The sequence below is a fragment of the Podarcis liolepis genome, assembly GCF_965112155.1.
Source record: "Podarcis liolepis genome assembly, chromosome: 10".
Classification (NCBI taxonomy): Eukaryota; Metazoa; Chordata; class Lepidosauria; order Squamata; family Lacertidae; genus Podarcis; species Podarcis liolepis.
Window position 1 is genome coordinate 17399288 of NC_139562.1, and position 18433 is coordinate 17417720.

The 18433-nt window shown below is 44.6% G+C and overlaps 2 protein-coding genes across 3 annotated transcripts in view; one reads left to right on the forward strand and one right to left on the reverse strand.

Annotated features, from left to right (window-relative positions):
* LOC310686948 (aldo-keto reductase family 1 member C3-like) overlaps window positions 1-525 on the forward strand; it is a 41409-nt gene extending 40884 nt beyond the window's left edge. Inside the window, exon 9 of the mRNA XM_083461511.1 lies at window positions 390-525. Coding sequence (XP_083317637.1) covers window positions 390-432 — 43 coding nt within the window. The 3' untranslated portion in view covers window positions 433-525. The remainder of the gene's footprint in view (window positions 1-389) is intronic.
* Window positions 526-740: 215 nt separating this feature from the next.
* USP18 (ubiquitin specific peptidase 18) lies at window positions 741-14816 on the reverse strand. Of its 2 annotated transcripts, none has more exons than XM_083461503.1 (11): window positions 14635-14816; window positions 13346-13516; window positions 12291-12331; window positions 9607-9752; window positions 9225-9304; window positions 8206-8352; window positions 6942-7037; window positions 5798-5965; window positions 4070-4201; window positions 2313-2362; window positions 741-1998 (listed from the first exon to the last, which is right to left on the reverse strand). In XM_083461503.1, the coding sequence occupies exons 2-11, from the start codon at window positions 13427-13429 to the stop codon at window positions 1944-1946; spliced, it is 999 nt and encodes a 332-aa protein (XP_083317629.1). In that variant the 5' UTR covers window positions 13430-13516; window positions 14635-14816; the 3' UTR covers window positions 741-1943. The 2 variants fall into 2 exon arrangements, with proteins under 2 accessions (XP_083317629.1, XP_083317628.1); XM_083461502.1 differs by having other exon boundaries at window positions 12291-12387; window positions 14635-14815.
* Window positions 14817-18433: the final 3617 nt, after the last annotated feature.

The window sequence follows — 18433 nt, forward strand, 5'->3', positions numbered from 1 at the left end:
AGTCCACTAGATGACATTGCAAGGGATTGTTGCCTTAGGAGAGCGAGAAAAATTATCAGGGATGACTCACACCCCAGCCATCACCTCTTTAATCTTCTACCCTCGAGCAGGAGATATAGGATAATCAGCTGTACCAACAGGCTAAAAAATAGCTTCTATCTGTGGGCTGTTAGCCTGTTGAACGGAAAATAACATAGCGCAATTGACTTGTGAGGTGGTGCGTTGTTCGATAAGAGATTGAATGTTTGGGGGGGGGCTTGTTTAATTTCATTGTACACAGGATGTACAATGACAATAAAGGTGGTGTTATTATTATTATTATTATTATTATTATTATTATTATTATTATTACAATGCCTCTGAGGGTTGACTCTTTGGTTTTGTTTCAGATTTGCTGAGCACCCAAAGTATCAGCCACCAGATGATGAATGACAACTCATCCCCCACCCCTCTCCCATTCTAAGGAGCCACCATAGTTCCACAGCACTCACAGTATCAAAAATACATTTCAGCACAAATGAAAGCTACTCTAGCCGTGTGAATGATTCTTTGATTTCATCTGCAGAAGTGGAGGAGAAATAAGAGGATTTTTGTCATCGACGTTGTTTTCATAGGCACCTATTTAGCACAGCACACATGTTGGTTTAATAAGTATTCCCAGTGAGCATAAATACAATACAGGGAGCATAAATATAAAATAGTTTAGCTGATAGCCTGGAAAAATTAGTCTTAGTCTCGAGTTGTTATTGCAGCCCATTGATATTTTTATTTTATTTAGGCTGCCTTACAAGGCAAGGCAAAACACAGAAAAACTCAATAAATAAAAGCAAATACTCCTGTGGCATAGCAAGAAATGCACATTTCTCCAAGTTGTCAATTTAATTTAAAGTTAAATGAGGTAATCTGCCAACAGCAGGGCTGCTTCACAATAAACTGCTTTATTTTCATGCAAGCAGCTTATATAATATATGTACTAAATAATAATGTCAGTTAACATCTAGAATAAGGCATAAGATGCTAACAGAGATTCTACGCAACTCCTATCTATACTAGGAAAATAAGATTATCCAAACAGATGTTTCTGTGCTAGACAGAACTACATTGTGTGGTCTCATGCTAAATTGCCTGTTTTCTAGTCACTGGAATCAAATGTGCTTAAGAGTGCCTGAACCCTGTGTAGGACAAATGCTTGAGTCGTTTTTAAAATCGAGTTGCACCATCTACTAGTGACACCCATACCCAGAAACATCTAACACGCAGATGGCTGAAATAAAATTGCACCACCTACTATAAGTAAATGCTTCCATGTTAGTGTGTGAGCAAAGGAGACTGAATATTGCAGCTGGTTTTGATATGCCCAGCAGATCCCAACCTCTGTACTTCTTGGGTCCAGAAGTCCATTGCATGTGATATGCAAGGATCTGCCATCGTCTCTACCCCCCTGCAGGTTGTGCTTTATAAAGGGGCAGCTAAGAAGTGTCACGGCTGAGGTAGAACAGAGAGGTTGGGATGGGGAGATGAAGGGTAATTCTATGTTGCATATAAGCTGGCTCAACTGGGCAGAAAATCCTGGGAACTAGTTTTATGAAAAGTGTGTTGACCACTGTGTGGCGGCAGGGGAGTATAAGCTCTCTTAGAACAATTCTCAGTATCCTCGTGAAAATACAAGTCTCAAGACACTTCAACCACTGGCCCTGTCTCCTGTACTAGCCGGCTGCAGAGGGTCTGAAAGTGAGGCACTGTGTAACTTCCAAAGACAGATTGCAGATAAAAGCGTGTGTTTCTGAGCCTTCTTTCCAAAAGGTCTCCCTTCCTGGTGCTTTGAGTTCACCTATCGCTTGTACTCTCCTGCACAAATGTGATGGACAGTCAGTCATCTGGTATTTGGAGAATCTGGACAAAAAATATTGCAACCTCCCTGTGGTTGCCCTGAGCCAATCAGATCAGAGCTTCCCACAATTCCTTTTCAGGTAAACCAGGAGATAGGCTGTTTCGCCCCTACAGGAAGGAGAAAATAAGCAAGTCAAAACCCAACAGTGGTCAACCTGTCGTTAGTCCTCAAATCTCTATCCAACAGAGTACACAGGATTAAGAAGATGCCCTATACCTACTTGGACCATTGATCCAATTTCTTCCCAACAATAAACGCCTAGGGTGGAAAAAGCTCATCTTGAAACCAGCTCATTCCAAACCAAAATGCAATGGGTTTTTTATTTTGTTTTCCACACAGCCAGCCATACTCATTTCACTGCCTCCTCCAGCACCCCCCCCCCCCGGTAGGATTAAGAGAAAAAACAGTCGACCCGCCTTACCAGCGGAGATATGCTTTTCCATAGGTACATTTGACATCATCCCAGGATACCTGCAGAATACACAGTACAAGGAGCAAGCGAATGAGACAGATTCAAAACCCCACTCACATCCATTGCAAAAGCACATAAAATATAGAGCTAATATTAAAACTTCTTTTCTTATAATAGATGAGGAGAATTATTATAAGTTGTTACACAGCTGATAGATGACTCTGTGTGTGTATTTTTTTTAATTGAAAAAATCTTGGGTTAACCTTTTAAGCAGATGTGTAATTCACTTTTAAAGTAAAGATCTCTTCACAGACCACTATGCAGAGGTTTAAGAGCTTTTACACACATCTTGTTCTAAATATTACCCAAAGATGTTGGGTGGCCATCTGCCATGGATGCTTTAGCTGAGATTCCTGTATTGCAAGGGGGTTGGACTAGATGACCCTCGGAATCCCTTCCAACTCCACAAATCTATGATTCTATGTAATTTTTGCTGCTACTGGACTTGATTATCTTTTAATTAGGGCTGCTTCAGAATCAAGCCAATTAACCCATGTTTTATATATAAAATCTATAAAATTGCCCAAGACTCCAGTCCCATAACTCAATGGGACCTTCTTCTGAGTAGACATGTACAGTGGTGCCTCGCAAGACGAAATTAATTCGTTCCGCAAGTCTCTTCGTCTTGCGGTTTTTTCGTCTTGCGATGCACGGTTTCCCATAGGAATGCATTGAAAATCAATTAATGCGTTCCTAGGGAAACCGCCTTCAGACCAGGTCCGGGGACAGTCTGTCCCCGGACCTCTTCTGAAGGCTGGGGGGGACAAGGGCTTTTCTTCCCACCCCCAGCATTTTAAAAAAAACCCGGGACAGCGGAGGACTTCTCCGCTGTCCGGGCGATCTTAAAATGCTGGCGGGCGGCATTTTAAAATCGCCCCAGACAGCAGAGGACTTCTCCGCTGTCCGGGGCGATTTAAAAGCCCCTGGGAAGGCAGGCAGGGGGGACAAAGACTTTTGCCCCCCGCCAGCCTTCAGAAGAGGTCCTGGACCTCTTCTGAAGGCGGGCGGGGGGCGAAAGTCTTTGCTCCCCCCCCCGCCTGCCTTCAAAAGGTGTCCCCGCGGCGGCGGGAGGTGTCCCCTGCCCCCCGCCCGGCTTCGGAGCACCGGGAGAAGCAATCTCCCCGCAGCCCCTTGCTTCAAAAGAGGTCCGGGGGCAGCGGGAAGCGAAGCGCTTCTTCCCCACTGTCCCCGGACCTCTTTTGAAGCAAGGGGCGGTGGGGAGAAGCGATCTCCCCACAGCCCCTTGCTTCAAAAGAGAAGACCCGCTGTCCCCGGGGCAAGCTTCGTCTTGCGAAGCAAGCCCATAGGGAAATTCGTCTTGCGAGGCAACTCGAAAACGAAAAAACCTTTCGTTTTGCGAGTTTTTCGTCTCGCGAGGCGTTCGTCTTGTGGGGTACCACTGTATAGGATTGCACCGTTATTCACAACTGGCCCTAGCTGGATCAGGAACCACTAGCATAGATCAGAGGTGTCTATCTGTAGTACTACATGGCTTTGAATGGGAAGTGCATTCTGACATCCATTCAAATGCCCATTCCTTGTTTGTGCACAATTAGGTCTGGATTTGGACCATCGTCCAGCATGGCTTGCAACCTTTTTCAATGCGCTGACACACATCGTGGTTAGATCTCAGACCCTGATTTTGCCGGGAGAGGTGGAAGGGAAGGGAAGCAGGCACAACGCCACATATAGGCTGCCTTCCTCACCTGACAGACGCTCGAGTCATTGAAGCAATACCACCTGCTTTCCGTGAGACTCCAAATGTATGCAGAGTAATGACCAAAGTTAGCTGATCCCGAGTGTGCAACAACCGCAAACAGATCATACAACCCATCATCCTGGAAAGAGTCATAGAGAGATATTTTCAATGGAAGACAGGAGAGATACAAAACAGGGAATTACTATCAATGGACAGGACCACATCATATGCCTCAATGAGGCCTTTCCAGCATTACACCTCCAGTATCTTTCTGTATTAGACAGTGCCTTCCTGAGATAAAGATCCAGTGTAGTGTCATGGTTGGACTAGGACCTGGGTTCAAGACCCTACTCAGACATGAAACTCATTGGGTAATCTTGGACTGGTCACTGTCTCTTAGCCTACCCTACTTCACGGATAAAATGGGGAGGGAGGAAACCATGAATGCCACATTGAGCTCCTTGGAGGAAATGCAAATCAAATAAATAAATGTTTTGGGGTCCAATCATAGGCGCCGACTCCATGGGGCCTGAGGGGGCCCGAGCCCCCTCAAAAATTGTTTGGGGGGCTCTGCCCCCCAATAATCTCGGGCGCCCCTCCAGCAGAGCGCCACCGCCACCCCTCCCCCAGCCCAAAATGCACAGGGTCGGGCTGCATGCCTCCTGCCCTCCCTCCCGAGCAAAAGCTCCACCCAATTTCCTTTGGAGCTGATTAATAGGCGCAGCACGCTCTCCCCTATTCGCTCACGAGGAGGCGGCGCCACTTTATCTGCATATTCATGAGCTTATTTATTATTCATGAGCTTTCGCGGGCTCCCCCAATATTTTTTATAAGTCGGCGCCCCTGGGTCCAATATACCCAAAACAACATTTTCGGCAGGCTTAATCTCCATTTCAAATTTAGAGAAATGTTTTCCATTTTCCATTGTTTAAGTTGCATAGCGCTTCTAATTCCCTATTCCCAGTGCTTTTTTAATAGAAAAAGGTGGTGGTACTCACCATGAAGTTCTTACAGTAAGTGCCACACTTTTAACATTGGGGGGGGGAGGTGCCAGTACTGCGGAGCCTTGAGTACCCCCAGAAAAAGCACTACCTACCTATTCTCCCCGCTTTTTTTAGAGAATAGACCATCGTGCTTCTCTGACTCCCCACTGACCAAAGCGCTTCATCCTTATGTCTTCCTTGAACATACCTCTTAAGGAGGGGAATTTCTGCTGTGGGGTGGGGATAGGAGACAACAATGTCTTCCTCAAATACTGTTGCAGAACAAACAGTATAGCAACCTTGAAGTTGAAATGACATCCCTTTCTGGGACCTGTTAATTCCTGCTTCGTAATACTGAGAGCATCTAGAACAGCGTCCACAGAAACAAGGGTGGACAAAATGCAAACTTCCACTCTTGGGACTAATATTGCTCTGCAGTTCTTGAGTAAGTTATCCCAGAATGTGATGAAAGCACTTGGTTGACCATGGTGGAAACAGATGCAGTCTCAGAGGACCTGAACATTCAGTCCAGGCAAGGCACCCTCCTGCTTTAGCCCATAGGTTGGGAACCTGTGGTCCTCCAGACATTGCTGAACTATAAGTCCCCTCATCCCAGGCCATTGACCATGCTTCCTGGTGGGAATTGCAGTTCATCAATGTTGGAAGAACCAGAAGTTCTCCACATCCACTCTGGGCCATTTCATTATGCCTTCTAAGTCCGAAGCGAATGATGATGCAGTTAAGTGTCCCACCTCCTGTGCATCCTGGTTGTACTGTTCTGGCGTCAGGATCTCACTGAAATTTAGGCTCTGTGGGAAGGCTAAGGAATGGCTGATTTTCCGGGTCTGGCTGCCTTCTGTGCAGCAGAAACGCTTTAGGTGCAGCATCAATGTCTGTGGCAGACGTGTAACTCTCATGCCCTGCAAAATCGATGTACACCAACAATGAAAGACAAAGACTGGAATACAGAGGTCAGCATAAAATAGTTGCAAAGCATTCTTGCAAGGGACTACTGATCCAGGGAAATCACGCCCTTTTCACCCTTCTGAAAACCTAGATCCCAATGCTGCGTTTAGCAAATTGCCACTAGTTACTGTGGCGTTTGCCCTCCTAGGTGTGTGACATCATACTGAGTCATAAGGAAAAGGTTCACTAAGTGTAAAATGATTAACCAATAGGAACCCAAGGGGAGGAGTTAGAGTTGTCAAGAAGTAAGTCTGGAGTTAGAGAAGGGAGAGGGAGGATAAGTCTGGGGGTTGGGCTAGTTTGATGTGAGAGAATCTGTTAAGAGGAGTCAGTCAAAACAGTTGGGATAATCAGTTAGAAGGTATTAGGAAGGTATAGGTCAGTAAAGAAACTAAGATTAAGAAACTGACAAGAAAAATTATCTGTAACCATGAACTTGTTAATGCTTATAAAATAAACTTGTTTATTTGGTTTAATGTTAACAACTGTCTGGACTCAGTGTGTACACGAGAGAAATGGGTTGGTGGCAGCGGGGAAGTGATCACAGTGGTGGCACAGGGATCAATAGACCGTCAAACGTCCGGGGACCCTGTGTGAACGCCACAGTCACCTCAACCACTTCATACAGGGTGGGAACCACCTTGTGAATTGGGGTGTAAATACCTTGGAAACACATGAAGCTGCCTCACCAGGCTATATCTAACTGAGTCTCATCTACCCTGACAGGCCGCAGCTCTCCAGAATTTCAGCCCTACCTAGAGATGCCAGAGATTGAATCTGGGAACTTCTGAATTCAAAGAAAATGCCCTGCCAATAATGGCCAAAAGCCAGACCCATGATTCTTCTATGAACAAATATCCTCATCCAACATGGAAACAACATGAAGCTCCAAGGATTGAATTGCCAATTAACGTTCAAAGGCAACATTACCCGTAGATGTGGTGTTTCCAAGCCACACTGTTCGCAGTGGCATGCATTTTCATCCACCAGCTGTTCCGGCGCAAAGAAACAACGCAGTGAATCTCCCTAGAAGGATTGAATAAGGTAAAGAGCAGAGATTAGTCCCACGTGCCCAGAGGAATTCATGCTGGCTGGCACTGATGCGAGTGAGAATCCGGAAGAATCTGGAGGGCTACAAGTTGCCTTTATCTGACAGCCCCCCTGCTTCTGATGTGATAACAAGGTGTCTGTACCAATTGCACATTGTGTGTATTTGTGGAAAATACACAGGCCTTCAACCCAGTAGGAGCCATAGGTTTTTAAAAAGTTGTTACACTTGCATCCAAGGAGTCTGGAGCAGCATCCATGGGGTTTTCTGCTAATCCTTCTGTTTAGGCTCTGGCCTGATTTCAGATATGCTACTACACTGGATTATTGTGCCTCAGAGTCTACCTTCAGACAAGGTAAGTACCCACCATCACCCATATGCCAGGCCATATTTGCCAAGTTCTCCCACATCTGTCTGCCCTGAGATCTTCAGGTGAAGAGTGGTATGTAAATTTAATATTATATCATCATCATTGCCTCTTACTTTGCCCTATTGGCCACTGCTTTGGCCCACCTGGCCACATGCACACACCTGACACAGGTGAGCATCACCTTGAAGCTATGACCACAGTAATGGCAGTGTGATGCCTGACAGAGACTGTATGGGCAGTTGCCTCCATTTTGTGCAGAGTCCCTGTCACATACTGAAATAGACACTGGCAGCCCCAGAAGTTGTTTTGTCCCCAAAGGTTGGACATGCTGAAGAACTAGAAGCACTTTTCTAGAAGTTTGGGGATCAGCTCCTCCACTTTCAGCCTCTCGCTCTCTCCATACATCAGAACTCCATTCAGCACATCCCTCTACAGAAAAGCTCTGCTCCCCAGGAACAGCAAGCAAGGTGGTGCAGTTGGTTGTGGAGCCCTATAAAATGATCTGAAACCATTTATCAGCGAGTTCTGAGTGCAGCAAGAGTCTTCCCCTTCCTCCCCAACCAATCTTTCTGGAGTTTTGTTTGTTTGTTTAGCCTCCTCTGCCCCACTTTCCATTTCTGGAGCCCTTCCCCAGCAGAAACACTGTGTTGATATTAAGCTTTCAATATGTGCACACCCTCTACAGGACAGGAGGGAGCACTACACTAGAAACCCAGTCCTGACCCATTTGCTTAAATGGGATGGAGCACAATGAGATGGAGACCCTCTTCACATACCAATGTCCTGACTGGGTGAGAATCAGAATCAAACATTGGGAGTGGGAACATCAGCAAGTTGCTATCCTTCTTCATTTCGGCTGAGCACTTTTGACACACTAGGTTCTGCTGCAGCTGGATGGTATGTAGGAGAGTCAGGCTTTCAACCTTAAAGAGAGGGGAGGAGAAAACCAGAAGCGAATAAATGATGTGCTCTGTGTTGTCAACAAGCACTGCTCTTTGCGTGATTCCACTGACAGGCCTCAAACTGGTTCCCATTAGAGTGAAAACAAGCAGAAAGCCACCACCAAGCCCAACTATCTGCCTCACTACAGAATCCTCTATTCAGCAGATCTAACCCAGACATTTGTCTAATCTTCTTTGAAAGCCATCCAAGATGGTGGCTATCCTGCTTTCTTGTCTATGTTTGCTATTGTTTTGTTACTAGGCTGTGGGTCCCCCCCCCAAAAAAAATGGTTGGATTAATTTTATTTTTTAATTATATACACCATTTTTTAATGAAAAAGCTGTTTATAAAGTTAATAAACAGAATAGGAGATCACAGTGTACTTTAAATGGAGAGCAGGGCAGGGGAAGGTGAATCAGATTAAAGGATCCTGGAGAGAGTTGTGTACTCAGTATTTTTAAGTTTATGCTATCAAAGTCTTTGTCACGTGCTTCTGGGTTTTGTATTTTATGTGTGATGGGAACTCTGCGAATTAAAAGGGCACAGCCCAGAGCCATATTACAAGTTAGAATAATAGTATGATTTCAACTACATGTTTTCTTAAATAGTAGCCGTGGTGGGGAGAGATCCAGGGGAACTGATCCCATTTCTGCTACCTTAACTGATGTATTTGCTGAGTTATACAGAACTCTCTGGCAGGGCTCCGAACACAAGCCTGCATCATAAGTTCTGATTTTTCAACAAGGGACAAAAGTATTCTTGGCTATACTTCAAGGGCCTCTGCAGGTAACTCATTGTGTCTGCATACAACGTGGAAGTAACATGTTTTCCTTTGCAAAATCCGGACTCCTACCAGATTCACATTGGTGATTTGGTCCTTAATTAGGTTCCAGAGGATCAAGAAGAGTTGAGAAGCATCATACAGAACAAGCACTAGACAAAAGGAAGAGGCACAAGCAAAATTTAGCACAACGGCTTGTTTATGCCTTTCCCAAACTCCTCTATTTTCGCCCCTTTCCTCCAGATTCCAATGCTCTATATATTTTTTAGCAGCCAACCTTCCATTCTTGCCCCATCAATCCACAAACACAACCTGACTAATGTTTCTGAAGTCGTTTATCAAAACACCTCTGCACACGTTCTATGGGGGGAGGGCAGTTATTAACTATAAGCAACCCCCACCCTCCAAGGGACACCTCCCTACGGGAACCAAAAAGACTCCACTTGCTCCTTACATTTCACATTGTGCATTGAGAGGCAGCGGACAAGATCCAAGGGATGCACAGATCTTCTCTTGCTCCGTTGCATCTGCTCCAGAAGCAAGAGCATTTGATAAGGGACGCTTGCTTTCTGCTCCGCAGCTTCAAACGGCACTTTGATCCTGGCAACAGAAAGAAGGAAAGCTATCACCACACTTTACAGTCAGAAAGCACCGGGCCTCATGCTTTAAGGCTGCAATCTTAACCACACTTCCTTGAAGAAAAGTCACAACAGAAAGGTTTGGGGTTTTTTAAGAACTAAGTGTAATCACACATTTAATGACTTGCAAATGCATTCGTTAAATGGAAGTTTAAGCAGGAACCTAGCAAAGGTTTTGATGCCAGGGTTGGCTTTCCACACTCCATAAACGATGGAATTTGTATCTGCAAGATGTGGCTATGGCAACCTGCATGGATTTAAAAACAGATAAGAAAAATTCATGGAGGTCAGTCAGTAACTACTACCCACGATGGCTTGTTCTCCCTCAACTGGGAGGGGTGGCTAACACCCCAGAGGACAGGATCACACTTCAAAACGACCTTGACAGATTAGAGAACTGGGCAAAAACAAACAAGATGAATTTTAACAGGAAGAAATGTAAAGTATTGCACTTGGGCAAAAAAAAGAGGCACAAATACAAGATGGGGGACACCTGGCTTGAGAGCAGTACATGTGAAAAGGATCTAGGAGTCTTGGTTGACCACAAACTTGACATGAGCCAACAGTGTGACGCGGCAGCTAAAAAAGCCAATGCAATTCTGGGCTGCATCAATAGGAGTATAGCATCTAGATCAAGGGAAGTAATAGTGTCACTGTATTCTGCTCTGGTCAGACCTCACCTGGAGTACTGTGTCCAGTTCTGGGCACCACAATTCAAGAAGGACACTGACAAACTGGAACGTGTCCAGAGGAGGGCAACCAAAATGGTCAAAGGCCTGGAAACGATGCCTTATGAGGAACGGCTAAGGGAGCTGGGCATGTTTAGCCTGGAGAAGAGGAGGTTAAGGGGTGATATGATAGCCATGTTCAAATATATAAGGGGATGTCACATAGAGGAGGGAGAAAGGTTGTTTTCTGCTGCTCCAGAGAAGAGGACACGGAGCAATGGATCCAAACTACAAGAAAGAAGATTCCACCTAAACATTAGGAAGAACTTCCTGACAGTAAGAGCTGCTCGACAGTGGAATTTGCTGCCAAGGAGTGTTGTGGAGTCTCCTTCTTTGGAGGTCTTTAAGCAGAGGCTTGACAACCATATGTCAGGAGTGCTCTGATGGTGTTTCCTGCTTGGCAGGGGGTTGGACTCGATGGCCCTTCCATGTTTCCATCTCATTTCCATCTCTTTGGTATTGCCTGAAGTTGTGCTTTTACTATCTCCCTCTTAACAAACTCTGCGTGCTGTTTGCTCCATTTGGTCTATGACATTTGGATGATCATCTTCATCAACTGATAGACTCCTACCTTCAGGAGCACTGTCTCCCTCCCCCACATTAGTCAGTTTAAAGCCCTCCTGATGAGGTTTCTGAGATTTTTGGCAAAAACAATCCTCCCAACCGTTGTGAGGTGCAGCCCATCGCTTGCCAGAAGTCCATCTTCAAGAAACTGCAGTCCGTGATCGAAGAATCCTAACCGTTCCTGTTTACACCATTTGCGAAGCAAGCTGTTCACTTCCACTATTTTTCCCTCTCTCCCTGGGCCACGTCGTTCAACTGGGAGGACAGATGAGATGACAATTTGTGCATTTAATTGCTTCAATTTCCTGCCCAGAGCCTCGTAGTCTCTTTTGATCTTCTGGAGGCTATTGCTTGCAGTGTCATTGGTTCCCACATGAACCAAGAGGAAGGGGTATTTGTCAGTGGGTTTTATGATTCCTTGCAGTCGTTCAGTTACATCTTGGATCTTAGCCCCGGGGAGACAGCACACTTCCCGAGACATCTTGTCAGGCCCACAGATCACTGCTTCTGTTCCCCTCAGTAGGGAATCCCCTATCACCACTACACGCCTCCTCTTAGGTCAGGTCGGGGTTCTTCCATGAGCTGTCTGTTCCAAGGTCGCCTGCACATTCCCTGAGGACTGACTTTGCTGCTCGTCTTCATATACCTGATCAACTGTAATGAGGGAGAGATCCTCAAATGGAGTCTGCTCTTCGTCTTCCATGCTAGGGGAGAGGACCTCAAAGCGATTGTGTATTTCTAAACAATTAGAGCGAACCCTGGGCCTCCTACTTCTTTGAGTCACGTTTCTCCATATATCTGGCTCCTGTGTTGGTGAACTAGCCTCCTTCTCAGGGGAGTCCCCTGTCTCCTCCTTGGTGGAGACGGTGTGCTCTGTTGCTTCCAAGAAGAGCTCCCAGACATGGCCTCTTTTGGGAGGCTTATGTGCATTTTTACAAGTTATAGCAAGTTTGGGGAGGTTTGGTTTTTCATCTTCAATTTATTTATTTATTTTATTAATTTGTTGTTGTTGTTATTTTGTGCACACGGGCGGCTCTGGTTTTGGTCATCGCCAAAAAAGCTCAACAACCAACAACTTTTTTGTCCAGATTTTTACTCCTTTAAATATGGCAAACTGAATTAAGCATTCCCCCCCACCCCACCACCCTCTAGAGAAAGAGATTTTGATCCAAAGCACTGCACCGGTTGGTGGGGAAATCCTCACTCACCTCCGGAGTATCATAGTGAACTGTCTGTTCATGAAGAAGACCTGAAGCAAGGAGTTGAGGCAGCAGTTTAGTCCAATATTGTACAGGCCAACAGCCCCTGGAAGTAAGAGACAACACCCAGAGATGCAGCTTTGGTTAAGGGCCAGGAGAATGGCACACTTTTGACTTATGATTGCAATCCTATGGACACTTTCTTTGGATTAGGTTTCATGCAGGGGGGGGTGGACTTGCTTCAGTGTAAATAGGCATAGAATCTAAAGCTAAATTACATGAAACTTGGGGTGGGGGGGTAAATTTGATTAAGTTCACCGTTAAAGGTTCACCGTTTTCAAAACAATGCACAAGCCAAAACTGGTGGTGTGAGGTGAGAATATTCTCTGTAATGCTGGTGGTTAGCAAAAGAGATTTAAAGACTCAAGGGAAATCTTTAAAAATGTAGTATAAACACAGACAACTGGGAAACACTGGCCTGCGAGCGCTCCAGTTGGAGAACAGCCTTTACCAAAGGCGTCGTGGGCTTTGAAAACGCTTGAACTCAGGACGCAAGGGAGAAACGTGCTAAGAGGAAGGCATGCTTGGCAAACCCTCACCATGATCAACTCCCTCCCAGAAACCTATGTCCCCACTGTGGAAGGACGTGTGGATCTAGAATTGGCCTCCACAGTCACTTACGAACTCACCGTTGAGACCATGTTCATGGAAGACAATCTTACTTGGCTACGAGCGATCACCAAAGACAAGGAAGATAAACGTACCGTTGAGCTCTAGGGTAATTTCTACACACACTCACATCCTGCTCTTCACCTTCCACTCAGACAAGCAAGAAGTCTTATCAGAGTTGAAGAACACATTTCAGCCAGGCAAAAACATTTGAGGAGGGACTGAAGCAGGGTTGGTGAGGGGTGTGGCCTGGGGACAGGTGCGTGGCTTGGGAGAGGGTGTGGCCCGAGGTGTGTGTGCCAAGGGCCAGACAGAGAGTCCCAGAGGGCCACAGTCGGTCCCCGGGCCTAAGGTTCCCCTGAGAAATGAAAATGTAAGAAAAAAATAAGATGTACCATTTCTTGAGTCTGCCATCCCACAAATCTCTTGGAGCTTCTGGCTGGACGTCTCCAAAGCTTCCTCTGTAGAGCTCTCCTCATCTGCCTCAGCCGTCATCGTCTGATATTCCTCCAGCTTGAATGTCCTTTTTGGCTTTGGACGTCCAGCTCTCTGACCCATCAAACGTACTATAATGCAACACAAGTAGACAACATGCAAATCAATTTTCTCCCAAAACAAGCACCTCATGTTGTCTCTTGTTGCCCCTGCTGCTGTTTTTCCAGGAGGGAGAAGAGGGATTGCTGGTCATTTCTTATTTTTATTCTCTTTAATGCCATATATCTGGAGCAGTTGGCCAGGCAGGTACATTTTGTTCTTTTCCACTTTAAACATATATTACCCTTTCCTACAACAAAATGGTGTTTACTCCCATGCAAATGTGTTTAGCACCAGGGCAGCCGCAGAAAACGCTATTTTATTTCTGAAGTTCACAATGGTGCTATGATGTACATGTGTTTAAAATGAAAACTTGCACATGCTCAGAGTATTTCTTTCTCTTTCCCCCTCATCACAGGGCTGGCTGGCAAATTTGGGGGTTTTGATCTAACTTATCAGGAAGAAGATAAATGTTAATGGTGTGGTTCTGAAGTGAAGTTATAAGCACTGCGGTCTAAAGTGGTGGCATCGTAGGGGCAACATAAGCATTCAGACCAGGGTCAAATTTTTTGCCAGGTGATGGCTGGGGCTGGAGGGAATTGAAGGCAGAGACATCTGGAGAGCAGTAGATGAACCCGGACTTCAGCAAGACTCTCTCAGCTCCACCTGATGATGCACTTTTAAATAGGACAGACCAATTTTCCTCTGCTATAGGAGTATGCCAATTTCTGAGTTAAAAACGAAGGCAGAATATGATCCCTTATCCATGTCGCTCAGTTAACCCTGCACCCTTTAATTTTTGAGTGAACCCAATGAACCCTCTGGTTCATTTATTTCCTATTATTTTGTTTCTCAACAAGTAGTTTTTGTCAGCCTGCTGATAAGTCTGGGGAGGCGTTCCTGATCGCAAAGAGCCATCCCGGTAGAATGAAGTTAAGGATTGAATCACAAAATTGGGTCATCTAGTCCACCCCGCTGCAGTGCAGAACTCGAACCCACGACCCAGGGACTAAGAGTCTCGTGCAAACAGCGCTATTTTCCCAAAGCAAGTGGAGCACCGACTCTCTCCGAAGAGCTGAAATATTCAAAAAAAAAACAAGCAAGCAAACGGAATATGCAACGTTTGATCACGAGAAGAATTGGGACTTACAGCGCCTCGACCGCCAGCCGCCCGGATCTCCTCGCTGCCCCGCTTCACTTCGCTTTCCACGAGCGTAGAAACGAGCCTGTCCGCGCCGCGCTTGCCAAGCTCCCCTTCTGAGCGCAGCGCGCCTCGGCTAGAGGGCAGAGCGGAGCCGCCGAGATGAGTTTTGATTTCCCCTTTTGAGAGAACAGCTTGGAAAGTGAAACTTAAGCGCGGCTCCGGAGCAGCTCCGCCCCCACCCGCTTGCAGCAGAAAGGGACCTCACCAAAGCCGGGCTTAGGTTTGATGAAGGTAATGGGGCCCTTTATATGTCCAGCTGTCCTTTGTCAACAACAAATCGTCGCTGTTTTTGTGTGTGTTGAATATATGCTATATGGTAATTTAGGGACCTAATAGGAACAAACCAGTGATATTTTAGGGAGCAGGCTAGCAGGCGGGGCCCATGACTTACATCATAGGAGCCTACACAACACAAAACACTGTTGCTGTATGTAGGTTTTATTTTTATTTTTTTATCTTATATTTTGGAAATGTGCAACCAGGTTTTCTTTCCTTTAAATTTTTTTGGGGGCCCCAAGAGAGTGGGACCCTAAGCTATAGCTTGTTTAGCTTATACTCCGGCACTGGACCACATGTTAGTCGCGTGCCTGCATTTTCAGTGCTTAAAGAGGGATGGAAGGGGGGCTACAAATCTGAGAGAAGGGATAACCCTGCAGATTTACTCCTCTTCCGCACCCCCGCCACCCACTTTTCTCCGTTGGGACCAGCAATAAAACTGCTCACACATTTCCAAAAGCTAAGCAGGGTCCGGTACAGTTATTATTTTAACGCCTGCATGGAGGGGTAAGCAGATATTTGTTTTTAGTTTAATGCTATGCCACTGCAGACTGCCTTTTATCTAGATGCCCTCCGGAGATGATTTTTAATCATGGTGATTTCAAATAATATTGCTGACGGGCACCTGTGTTGTTTGAGCTTGATCAGTGCTGGATTTACGTAAAAGCTAAAGAAGCTGTAGCTTAGGGCCCCACTCTCTTGGGGGCCGCAAAAAAAAAAATAAAGAAAAAAACTGGATGTAGATTTCCAAAAAATAAAACTAAAATAAAACCTATGTACAGCAACAGTGTTTTGTGTTGTGTAGGCTCCTATGATGTAAGTAATGGGCCGCGCCTGCCAGCCTGTTCCCTAAAATATAAAGTGCCCCATTACCTTCAGTATCTTAGGGCCTCATCAAACCTAAATACGGCCCTGAGCCTGATCCTATATGTGCGCTTACACAGAGGGAAGTGCCCACTGAATTCAATGAGGCTGACATCCATTATACCTTACCTGGCTGTGCTATTGAAGTCAATGGGGCTTACTTCTGAGTATAGGATTGAACTGTCATTCCTAAATATGACCAGTCCTGTGTATGCTTTCTGGGGAATAAGCCCTGACTGAGTTCAATGTGACTTCCTCCTGAGGAAGGAGAAAAATATGGTAAATCTCACCAGCATAACTTGGACTCCCCCCTCAAAAAAAAATTATCATGCCACGCTGCATCCAAAATGGATTTAAGAAGATATATCCTAAGCCAAGTTATGGCAACTGATTCTTTCACGAAATGTAACTTGACACTGAGAACAATTATATGATCTCTGCCCCCTAATCCACTGGCCTTCAATTGTTGGGACTTGATGACACACATACACCCTGCTGGGTTTTGTGAGTGACAGCTGCCTCGATCAGCGGTGATCAGACCTTCCCCACAGCCTTTAGGTTTCATTTCTTAGCTTCTGCGTATGTCAACAGTGGGAGCTTAGCTACTATTGTTTCCTGGTCTCAGCGGGTTTCTGTCAAACCTCAGGTCTGTTTTTCATTTAATGTGCTAAGGCTGTGGTTTAGTGGGAGACCGCATGATTTGCATGCAGAAGATCAAAGGCTGAATTTCCCTGCATCTCCTAATAGGGCTAGGAGAGACCCAGTGTGCCAAATACTGAGGGGTTAAAAAATGTCCTCACCAGTTTGGCCACCTGACTGCTTCAGACTATACAGAACATAGCATTTCCCCAGCCCTCGTGTTAGGTAGCTTGACAAAAGTTTCGTTTCATAGAGTCACAGAGGCAAAGGGGATGCATTCAGGAAATTCAGAAATGGAATATTCCCCAAAGGTGCTGCCACAGTAGATCGGGAGACAAGAACTGGTGTCTGGGTTTGCCACAGTGAATAGTCCCTGTTAATAAGGCCATTATCAAGGTCTGTCCCTTTCTACATTTTATTTCTTGCTGACCTTCATGTTTACAAGCCCCCCCTACCCCCAACTATGTAGATTTGGTTCCTGCAACTCAAGATGCCATTTCATGCACCTGATGGACATGAGGGGGAAATTTCATCCATTTCATTCACGTAAAGATGAATCTATCAAACCTGTGCTTTCAGGAGCAATACACAAAATGAAACACAGCCCTCTTTCAAAAGTTACACTTCTCTGAATTTTGCAGTGTGGTTTTCAAGCCAAGTAATGTGTACAAAAATGTATGTGCCAGGGTAAAGCATACATAAAAATGCATATATTGGTGAAAGTAACATACAAAAATGCATTTTATATAGGGAAATGAATTGCAAATAAATGCATATCCAACAAAATAGCACATAGAAATATGTATATTAGGATAAATTTGCACTAAAATGCTGATAAATTTTCATGAGTCCTTTTTTAAGGAACTAATGCAGAAATGTGGAGAACTGAACTTAGCAAGTCAGGGGGGTGGATTTACAAATTGAGAGAAAATGAAACTGACAAGTTCATCCACCCCTAGCTGTAGCCCATGAATAGTTGTACCATAATAAATGTGTTGCAAGCGTCAAATGTACCTGTGTATTCTAAGAATTGTTAGCAACAGAAATGTAATAATTTCCTCAATAATGATCATTAATCTTCTAACAGTAACTCATACCACTGTATGTCAGTGATGAGGAGAAAAGCAGACCCTCCTGAATTAGAAAATTTGCTAAGGTCTGATAAAACAAACATAATTAGGTTGACAACAGGATAATAGATTTGTGGGTTTTTTTAAAAAAAATGCCAATTTCTTACTCGAAGAAAAGAATGTGAAATGTAAAAATCCACAAATGTTGCTTGGAGAGATATTAAATTAAGTAATCTCTGGGATTAGTTTAAACTGGGATATATATATATCTGATTTGATTGATTTTTAATGGGATCTTAATTACTTAGTAAACTCAATGAAATGATTTTATTTAATTACAAATAGCCCATCGAAGTGAGTTCTCTGGGACTGATTGCCTCACTAAATTAGAAAATTAAACAAGACATTCTTGTGTAACATTATATATATTTAAATATTCTTACGATATATATTTTATGATTAACAACATTACTTGATGGTAACAACAACATCACTTTGTATGTACCAAGGCATTGAAATGATAGAAGATTTTACTTATGTACATTGTTTCTCCCCCAAAAATGGATTTTTATTTTTATTTTTGGTAAAAAGGATGGGGAAGTGCACTTAAAGGTGGAGAAACACTTTGTTGATGCAATGGCATGAGACCACCCACAAACAAATCAGAATGAATGCTCAATAAATGGTCAAGGTCTTCTAACCTCCTTGCAAAGCGGGTGCAAACAAATCAGGAAGAATTCTCAATAAACAGCTCACCTGGGGCTGAAATCCACAGAAGTCTAGCACAACCGAGTGCACAATAATAAAACTTTTTAAAGGCATCCCTGACACATCGCCAGAAGATAAAATGGGGAGAATGTTTTACCTGGAACAAGTATCAGAAAATCAGGCTGTCT